Consider the following 9945-nt stretch of genomic DNA (forward strand, 5'->3'; position numbering starts at 1 on the left):
AATTAATTGTTTCTAATTAAAAAAACTTCAATATAACAATTTATCTTAGTTGACAAATAAAGCATTTTCATTTTTATTCATTTTAAAATAAGAGAAAAATTTGCTGGTTAATATACTGCCTGGAATAAAACATTAAGCAGAGTCAGTCACTTCATCAGTTTAACTACCTTGTTGTTTGACTTCCAAACAACCATGTTGTGTTTGTATCAACCATGTGATTAAAGTAAGCGTAAAGGTGTACACACTCTGCTAGCTCAATATGCTTTCCCAGTATGTAAATAGTGCAGACTCACTACGTCCAAGTCTTCCATCCAAAACTTATGCAACACATCACACCATTTCCTTTCATCACTACTTAGTTTCATTTTATGTTTTGCTCTCATCTTGCAAAAAACATGTTGTTTTATTTGTGCTGTCACACTTGGAGCTATGTCAACTTTATGTTCTTTACTCACCAAACAGCACAAGAAATCCATGCACTGCTCCATTTTCACACTCTTCCCTCTGGATTGGTCTGTAATCAAAATGTGTGCTTTAAACTAATTTGGTCACGCCTGGGGAATGCCCAAAATATGCTTTTTGTTTTGAAACCAACACCAGCCAATTTACACACCCTCCTGAGCCCCTGAAAAACTGAGAAAAGCAGCCGTTTCTTACCGGAGTACTGGCACCCTGCAGGCAGAGAATTGCTCTTGACAGTGTGGTGATTTGAGTGCCTCGTTTCCTGTTATTTACCTTTTCACTGAATTACAGTTTTTACAAGTAAAGGTAATATCTTAATCTTTTGTGTTATTCTGTTCTTTTTTTTTTGTCTTTTTCTTCTCATTCTCAGTAGTTCCTGTTGGTATGATCACAAAACAATTAAATCCACTTCCTCATCGCTTCCTTAAAAAAAAAAAAAAAAATAAAAAAAGAAAGAAATATCACAGCGGTCAAACAGAGCTATCCCATTAAAAGTAACACTATCATCTTCTGTAATTCTCAAGTCACTTGGTAACTGACACCCAACAACACTGTTGCAGCTATTTTTAAGCTGGTCTGATGCAAATCCATGTAAATCTCTTTGGCTCAGAAAGAGCAATGACACATTATGCCTGGCAGAAAATGTCCTCCACAAATAAGGAGCGAGTCTGAGTATAAATTTTACAGTGCTATCAAAGAAAAATACATATAGCGGTTGCAGGTTTCTCTCAGAGAAAATTGAGACTTGGAGAATTGAGAAACGTCACATTTAATAAACCAAACTCTGAACTCTGACTAAACTAACTTTCAGCAGAATTGCAGAATTATATTTCATCTGTCAAGACATATCTGTCCAGGATATAGTTTGTTTTGTTTAGCTACCAAACCACACTGTCCTGTGTCCCATCACAGATATCATACACTGTGACATGTATTTCAGCTTGGCCCCTGTAACCACCTCCAGCACCATAAACGTGTTCTACATGACATTATCCATCAGCTAGGTGAGGATTGGAGCAGCTGAGTCTAACCTGTTGCACTTTGGCTGAAGACAGCCAGGGTCTGTCCGCCCACTGTGTGCATGGTGAAGGGATGATCCCTTGGGACCTGCAGCGATGCATCCTTCTCTCCCACAGCGCCCAGGGCAGCCAGATCCTCATTCAGACTGAAACATACCTGAGGAACACGGATTAGTCAATGCATTGCTGACAAATATAAGCAGCCGTCTCTTTGTTTAATCGGGTCAAATATGATACAGTAAAATGTTATTGATTCCTGTCAGAAAGTTGAGTCAGTGCAAGAGCAAACAGAGAAGAGATGCAGCAATGAGGAAAGAGGAAAGCATAAAAAGAAAAAAAATTGATGGAGAACTTCATGTTAGATGGCTGTGAATGAACTGAAAACGTGGATTGAAAAGAGGGAAGACTAAACAAATGTATCAGATTAGAAATTAACATGTTAGTCATGTCAACCGTGGACAAAAGTATTTAAAGCTGGCTCACCTCTGTTTTACCTTGTTTCCTATCAGGCGTGAGAAAAGATTTAAAAAAAAAAAAATGTGTTCATCACTGATGCAGCTAAAATTTGCTGGTTGATAATGAAGGTCATAAAGCAAAGACAACATTTTCAAAGTCTTTTTCCAGTTTATAAAATATAATAAAAACATACAGAGGCCTTCTTATACATACTTTCCAATGGAAATTTTTCCAACTTCTTCCTTTTCTGTTGCTTTGTCCCATTGCTGAGATAAATACTTGGGAACCTGGCGAGAAATAAAGCAATTTCTTAGCCTACTTACTTTCTGACGAGTAAATTGCAAAGAAAAAAGTTATAATTAAAGTCAAAATACAATTTTAAACAGAAAATAATCGGTTTTAAATGTTCAAGTTCTGCTGAATTGTAAGCAGCTTATCGTTCCATGAACGCATCACACGCGTCAAACGCTAACTCCGGCGGGATTTCACAGAAATATGACAACAGTTTCTGATCGTTTCTGTTAGTTTCTGATCATTTGCACGCGGACAAACCTTAACAAGCCAAACGCCTTTAGTTTTTTTTACTCCAGTGAGATTAACCTCCGTTTTCTCTGACATTGTTTCAGACGTCGTCAATCGCACTATTTTTATATAGTGGATGAGACATAAAACTTCCTGTTGCGCCTTTCAAAAGAAACAAATTGATTAAAAGAATCGACAGAAACAACTATTTGTCAAAACCGAGCACAGCTGGTCTGTAGCTGATTGTATGATCTTCTTCCTTTGTGCTAAAGCAATTCATCTTCTTCCATTTTTACTGGAGACCAGACAGCAAACATATTAGTCCTATTTTATTGATTTATTTCATGAATCTGGATGCTTAAATAAACTATAAGCATGTAAAACTACCGAGATTCATGCTTAATTGAAATGCCAACCTTCAAAAGCTTCAAACTTAATTCATTATAGAGTAAAGGACAGAGGAGACACACCTATAGTAAGGTGGCACTGATAAAGGACGTTTAAGGAGCAGTAATTAATGATCTGAGGCCCTGTCATTTTTATCTGATTCCAAAAGTGGTCAATTGGTTAATTATACTGTACTTTTCCACTTGCAACAAACAAAATATCAACAAAATTTCCAGGGATTTGTCCCAGGTTGCTAAAGTTAATAACTTTCACATCACCTCCTTCTCATTCTTCTATATTCCTTAAAACAAATAACGTTTTAAATACTACTTTGAACACACTGAAGTCCACAAGCAGGTGTGGAAATTAATTGTCCATTTTGTAAGTGGTCTTCGTGCACACTTTCTTCCAGCACTAACTTTAAACCACCAAACTTCAAACTTTTGTTTTCTAAATGAATAGAAATGCTGGAGTATTTCAGTTGATAAACTGTAAGTAAAATGAGTATTAAGTTAGCACTGATAAATGAGATTTATTCATTGTAAGAGTCTATGAATTTTAAATTTCTCACAACCACGAAGCCAGCATGTCCATGTGGGGCCAATAGGGGTTATATTTGGGCTGCTGATAAGGGACCCAAGTGGGTTTGTCTGCAAAAAAAGTGGGTTTCCACTGTGGCTTCACCTGTGTTTTGCCTGTATGGGTTTCAAGTCGGTTCTTAGTTTTATTTGGACTATGGGGGTACTGAGTGGGCATGTGCTTGAACTGGGCAAATTTTGCAGGTCCCTGAGATTTCAGTTAGATGGGCTCCAAACCCATACGGGCAAAACACAAGGTGAAGCCACAGTGGAAACTATGAGCAAACCCACTTGGGTCCCGTATCTGCAGCAGATGAAGCAGATTTTACGCACACGAAGATTTCTTGTTAAAGAATAAAAAAAATAAAAAAATAAATAAAAAGTCAACCTTTCAATCAATGAAGGTGAAGTCTCCGTGTTGCCACGGGTCATGTGAGTAGGTATATGCCAGTTCAGCTGAGCACTAGTTATTTTGATGTATTTGAGTCCAGAGTTAATCAAGATTAGCTTTTAAATTCATTAACATAAATCACTGGAGTGCAACTTACATTTAATGAATGCAAATTGAATCAGCTTGCATATCAAGAAATACTAGAAGATATAAACCAGAATATTCACTGAAATAATGAATATATTAGACAGGCATACATCAGCTACCTATTAATTAAGCTTCTTTTCCTGTTTTGTTTTTTTTTTACCTAATGATTTTATGACACAAAGACTTGATGTGCAAATGGCTCCTTACACCTTATTGTTTCCAAACTTTGTACAAAGGAACAGTAAATAGTCTCAGAAGTGCATGTCAATTAAAAATTTAAAAAGGGTTTGGATGCAGCCCATGGACTGTGAAATAAAGCAGTGATTGACATGGAGTTCAGAAAATAAGGTTTTTATTTGAGTTATAGAGAGAACAAGGGGGGGGGGTTGCAACATAAAAGTAGAGTCCAGCAGCAGTGGACCCCCTGCAAGTTCCACCAGGCATTCACATTTAATTCAAATTGAAACAAGATATTGAAGCCCACACAGATCCAAAGCATCCAAAGACACATGTTGCTGCTGCAAGCCCGGTAGGGACAATGAGGGACATTAAAGCCAACTACAGACAAATCTGAATGTTTTATAATTTCTAACATTCATGTTATTATTAAAGATTTGAATAAGAGAATTCCATAGTTAAAGTCAGAAAAGCAAGAAGCAGCTTCTTTATTTGGATCTTTGATGTAGTTGTGTTAATAATCATCTGTTTTCAGCTCATTAGTATGTACTGCCACCTTGTGGATGCTGATAAGAATAAAACTGTTGGAAGTGAATGAAAAAAATGGATGAAATTATTAAATAAAATAACATGACTACAAAAATATGCAAAAAAAAAAAGTTTTTTTCCACACCCTCTCTAGCTTCAAGCTGGAAAACCATGGGAAAACAACCTGATCATAAAATTACATTAGCACAGATATTACTTTGTTCTATGACCATGCACTTACATTATAAAATATCTCGTTATGTCTTTACACTGTTATTGGGAAGTTACAAAAACGTTTTCCAACCTTTTCTCTACAGTTCATGGTTGGATCATAATAGCCATCTCAATTATAATTGTTATGCCGATGCATTGACAAACTGTTTTTAAATATAGAGAAGCTTCACTTTTAAATAAAGGTGGATAAACACCAAGTTATTTCCATGCCTTGGGCACAGCAAGATCAAGGACAGCAAGATGACCTGACATTACTGTCATGGAAGTTTTGCTATCCAAGTCATGTGGATAAATTGAGCCGTCAGGATGGGAAAAATATGTTTTTTGTTTTTTTCAAACGCAGGCAATGAGTTTTCAGTTCCTGTGTCCTGTATGAATCTCTCAGCAATGCAACCTGGGACATCTCTGCAATACAAAGAGTCACTCAGAGCTTCTGCCATCAGCTGAGCAGCTGTCAGCACATTCACATAAAGCTCACCACAGTGAAACCTTTCCTCTACATCAAGACACTGAAACAGAGCCTCCAAAGTTTCCCAGCCTGCTGCTCACAATTTATCATCTTCATTGGATTTGTGTGGAAAATGTGGTGTGTGTGTGTGTGTGTGTGTGTGTGTGTGATACACTTGGTGAGACAATGAAGCCTAAGTCTAACTTCCTCTTATTACTCCTGTTCAAATCTCTGTGAAACCTCTGAATGTCCTCTGTGGTTTGAAAGATTCAGAAATCCCTTTTCATCAGGGATAATATGAACTTGGCATCAACTGTGTGATGGTTTTAGTTTTCCCCTTAAGGTCATCCTCACTTTACCCATAAAATTGTACTGGACAAACCCTAAATCCCAACTGGGGAACAACATTCTGACATGGAAAGAATTGCTTCATTTTCATTGCACTATGCTCCCTCGAATAATACTTTTTTTTTCAGAAAACGTGATGGTTTTGGCATAAATGCAACGCAAAGCGGAGCTGGTATAATTTCTGCAGTAACTGCTTGCAGTTGGCAGAAGAGTTGTTGCCATGGCAGCCCCTGCTGGGCAGATGCAGTCTCATAAATTGGTAGCTAGAAAAAAAATAATAATAGAAAGAAAGAAAAAGAAAGAAAGAAAGAATGTTTTTCTGGTATGAAACAGTACAGTTAAGTGAAATGTTAGTTATGATGCTTATTCTGCACATACATCTACATAGATTTTACCCTCAGATTGTGTAAAAAAACAGAGCACTCTATCACACAAACACTCCTGCTGACATGATTTCACCAACAGTCATTGTTTATTTAGAAAGAAAAAGACTGAATGATTTGGTTTTCTTTTTGTCTCCAGCTACAAGATTGTCAATAAAACTTCATTCATGGCACCTCGGCTGCCAACCCACCTCCTGCCCTGCATTGTACTGAATAGCAGCAGTGTGACTGACTCACTGGGGGCACGATCACTGAATAACGACCTTTATCTGTGAAGCACATTTATAGCATTTCTAGTCTTTGGAGCTTATTGAATATTCATACTTTACACATTTAACTGGACGACTGCTCACTGTAGAAGGTAAGTTTAAAAGAGTTATCAATAATATAAACCAGGGATGTCCAGTTCCAGTCCTCAAGGGCTGCTGTCCTGCAGGTGTTAGATGTTTCCTTTTCAACACACCCGACTCAGATTAACGGGTCATTAACAGGCTTGGGCTAAACTAGCTGTTAGTGAAATTCACTTAATTTGAATCAGAGTAGAGAAATGTCTAAAACTTGCATTACAATGGCCCTCAACGACCATCATTTGACTTTTCTGACATGAACTCTATTAAACTTTATCTATTTTGGCACAAATATACTTATTGGCCTGATGGGGGCACCACAATCAAAGGTCTTTTTGAAAATCCTGTTTAATGGAGGAAATTGGTAGATATAAGTAAGGCATTTCCTGACTGTTCAGGTTTTTTAACCCTGGTACCAGTCCGATGCCCATGTATACTTAATTCTTTAAAAATGGCTTGAGAGTTCATTTGGGATATTGAGATCAAAATAAGATAAATTCTTCATTGATTTTCACTTGACCTGCCACAAGAAGCACCTGAACACCCGGACTCATATTGGTGCACAGTTTTTTCAAGCAGGAATCTCAAACACTTTCTCCTGCAGTTGCTCAACATGTTGCTTAAACAAGTTTTTCCAAGTATTGTTGCACTAAACTTGACCATGAGTCTTTGCCATCTTAGATTCTCTCCTCCATTATTAAATGCAGTATTTCCACCGGCTGCTCTCAAGTTTCCCTTTCACTCATCGGTCAGGCATGCACATCTAAGGTTACTGCTTTGTTTAATTCATTGTGCCAACTGTATGCATTTTTTTAAAAAAATATTCATTATATCTTTTTAGTAAGTGCAATTTCTCTAATGATGTCCTAAATCAAGATTTTTATCACATTTTTTTTTATCTTACAAGCTATCTTACTGAGGAGAAATTCATGTATAGACTGAATGCATTCACAGCTGTGGACCTGTAAAAAAGGTCTTACTGGACAGTAAGAGATCAGATTCCTGCTTTAACTGATCTCTAAAGACATTTGAAGGGAGCCTGCAGATCAAACATCTGCTCAGGCCCTTAGCCTCATCCAGCCTGAAGGAGAAAAGAAGAAAGAAAGACAAACATGGAGGTGTTAAGTGTCAGAATATATATTCCTGACTGTGTGGGTTTTCAAGGGGGTCTGACTTCACCTAAGATGATCCATACCATTTAAAACAAAAAGTCCAATGACCCTATGAATGTAATGTTGGATGTGGATATTTACACATCAGGTTAGGCACAAATGCTGTTATTTTCTGATGCTTGCAGAGGGGGAGTGGTCTAGAAAATTAAAGCTGGGATAAATTCTGGCCTCCATCCGAAGTTCAGTGAATACAAGACCCAGACAGAGACACAGACATGCTGCTCCGCATCACTGGACATGACCCACTGCTCTCTGTGGCCAAAGCTGCTGTTGTTTTAAGAATTTTAGATTGTTTTCACCAGTGTCATCCCTTTGCTCTGAAAAACCTCTTTCCTCAGAACAAATAACCTTCATGTCCTGCTGCAGAGGCCTATAAAAAGTTATAGCCACACACAGCTGAGCGTTGTATTATTTTAATCCTCATTCGATACAGTAGAAATGTGCACCACAGTGCAAATGAGCAATTGTCCCGATATGAGACTGGATATTCCTCAAAATCTACTTCCTGATCAAAGGTAGTGATTCGGTTTTGTACTGAACAGGTTTCACTCACCCTAAATAGCCAGGGAAAAAAACAGTGTGAATAAAATTAAAGCTTAATTTGCAACATAACTGATAATAATGGCTGTCAGCAAAATGTGGAGGAGGAAAAAGTATATGTCGTCATGTTGGAGTCACATGAGCCATGGTTTGGTGCCACAATTAAGTATGCAAGTAAAGTAGCTTTAAAAAAAAAAATAGAATAAAATATATAAATAAAACAATAAAATAAAATAAAATAAAATAAAATAAAATTCTGCAACACAGCATCACTTTGTTGTGGGCTTCAGCTGATCAAACAGCTGTTGGATTATGTTGGTGTTTGTCCATTTAGGCACCAACATACATGTCAGAACAGATCTTTTACAGCATGCTAAATGGACATTATTTGATATTTGAGGAGATTTGTGCCTTATCCTAATCCTATCCTAGTAACTTTTTGAATTTATAAAATTATAAATGTTACCAGGCATGATGGCTAAATAACAAAACCCATAATCACCTTAATGGATGAGGAAGTAATCTCACAGTTTATCTCTCATAGTCCTTTCTCTTTACATGAAAGAAGCATGGTAAGATGAGTTAAGGCTGAAAGGTTTACTCAGAATGAAAAGATCTATCAGTCCAAAGCTTGGCTTGTCTAGTCTGTTGTCTTGTATCTGTTGGATTCTCAAGACCAAACTGAGTGGAACATTTTCTCCCATCTCTCATCTCCCAACTTTTAGAGCTTGGGTCGTTTCTGGTCTTTCCTCCGGCTCAAACGTTTCTAGATGAGTCCCTGACTGACTTTCTGTGATTTCAAAACCATTGTTTGACTTTCCCCAGCATTATAACAAACAAACCTGTCATCAAAAAGTATTTTCCCGAGAGTCTATCAGTATCATTTCCTTTCTCCACAAAGGGGATAAATAATATAGTTTCTTGTTCACAGGAGAAATAAGTTCAGGACACTGTGTCCAATGAGCTGAACCAAGCTTCTTACAATCTGGGAACTCTTTTAAGAAAATTTCAGGAAGGAGATGTGTCATCTTTATAAATACAAAATACCTAAATATTCTTTAAGTTATTTTTTCTTTTTAAACATTCAACAAACCGTAAAAGAAATGCATTTTGTAATAGTAATGTTATGTGCAATACTGTCTGTTAACTGTCTGAATAGACTTATTAGCTACTATTAAGTGTGTCCAACTTAATATTTCAATTTCGATTTACACTCAAAAGTAAAAGATTTTATTTTGTTGTTGTTTAGTCAAACCTGCTTTGCAGATGTTTTTATATGTGAAAGTGTACACAGAGAGACAAACAAGCTTTCACGTTCACACCTGCATCATGCAAACTCCACACAGAAACACTGAGGCTTGACCAGGAACCTTTATGCTGTGAGGTAACAGTGCTAAATACAGCATCACCATGCAGGGGCAGAGCTAGAGGGGTGGCCAGGGTGGCACTGACCACTTCTTAAATCTGAGTGGACCCCCAGGCTCCATCTCAAACAGATCACTGGAGGAGGAGGACTGAAACATCTTTCTAGTCACGCATGGATCACCAGTATCACTACACCAGTTTGAAGTCAATTTTTTTCGGTTTTGTAAAAGTTGTAGCCATTATGACCAGTAAAACTAAAAATTTCTGGTTGTTGTTACTAACTTTTGAATTGCAACACAACAATTTGGATTTCAGTGTTTTGCTAACCACATATCAGGATAACAGGATGAGCCAGCAAATCAAACTTTGCAAAGTCCTTCAGTGGAAAATGGATGTTTTTATGTGAATGACAATGAATGTAGTGTATAAATTGGGGATGGT

General features: G+C 37.2%; 1 protein-coding gene across 2 annotated transcripts in view; it reads right to left on the reverse strand.

Moving 5' to 3' along the window:
* LOC121650353 (general transcription factor IIF subunit 2-like) overlaps positions 1-2596 on the reverse strand; it is a 47353-nt gene extending 44757 nt beyond the window's left edge. Inside the window, exons 1-4 of one of the 2 annotated variants that reach the window (XM_042001825.1) lie at positions 2490-2596; positions 2151-2224; positions 1965-1983; positions 1494-1638 (exon numbers count right to left, since the gene is read on the reverse strand). In XM_042001825.1, the coding sequence (XP_041857759.1) occupies positions 1494-1638; positions 1965-1983; positions 2151-2224; positions 2490-2555 (304 nt within the window). In that variant the 5' untranslated portion in view covers positions 2556-2596. The remainder of the gene's footprint in view (positions 1-1493; positions 1639-1964; positions 1984-2150; positions 2225-2489) is intronic. The other variant, XM_042001826.1, reaches the window with a different exon arrangement.
* Between the last annotated feature and the right edge of the window lie 7349 nt (positions 2597-9945).

This window comes from Melanotaenia boesemani, chromosome 12, assembly GCF_017639745.1.
Source record: "Melanotaenia boesemani isolate fMelBoe1 chromosome 12, fMelBoe1.pri, whole genome shotgun sequence".
In the NCBI taxonomy this organism is placed as follows: domain Eukaryota; kingdom Metazoa; phylum Chordata; class Actinopteri; order Atheriniformes; family Melanotaeniidae; genus Melanotaenia; species Melanotaenia boesemani.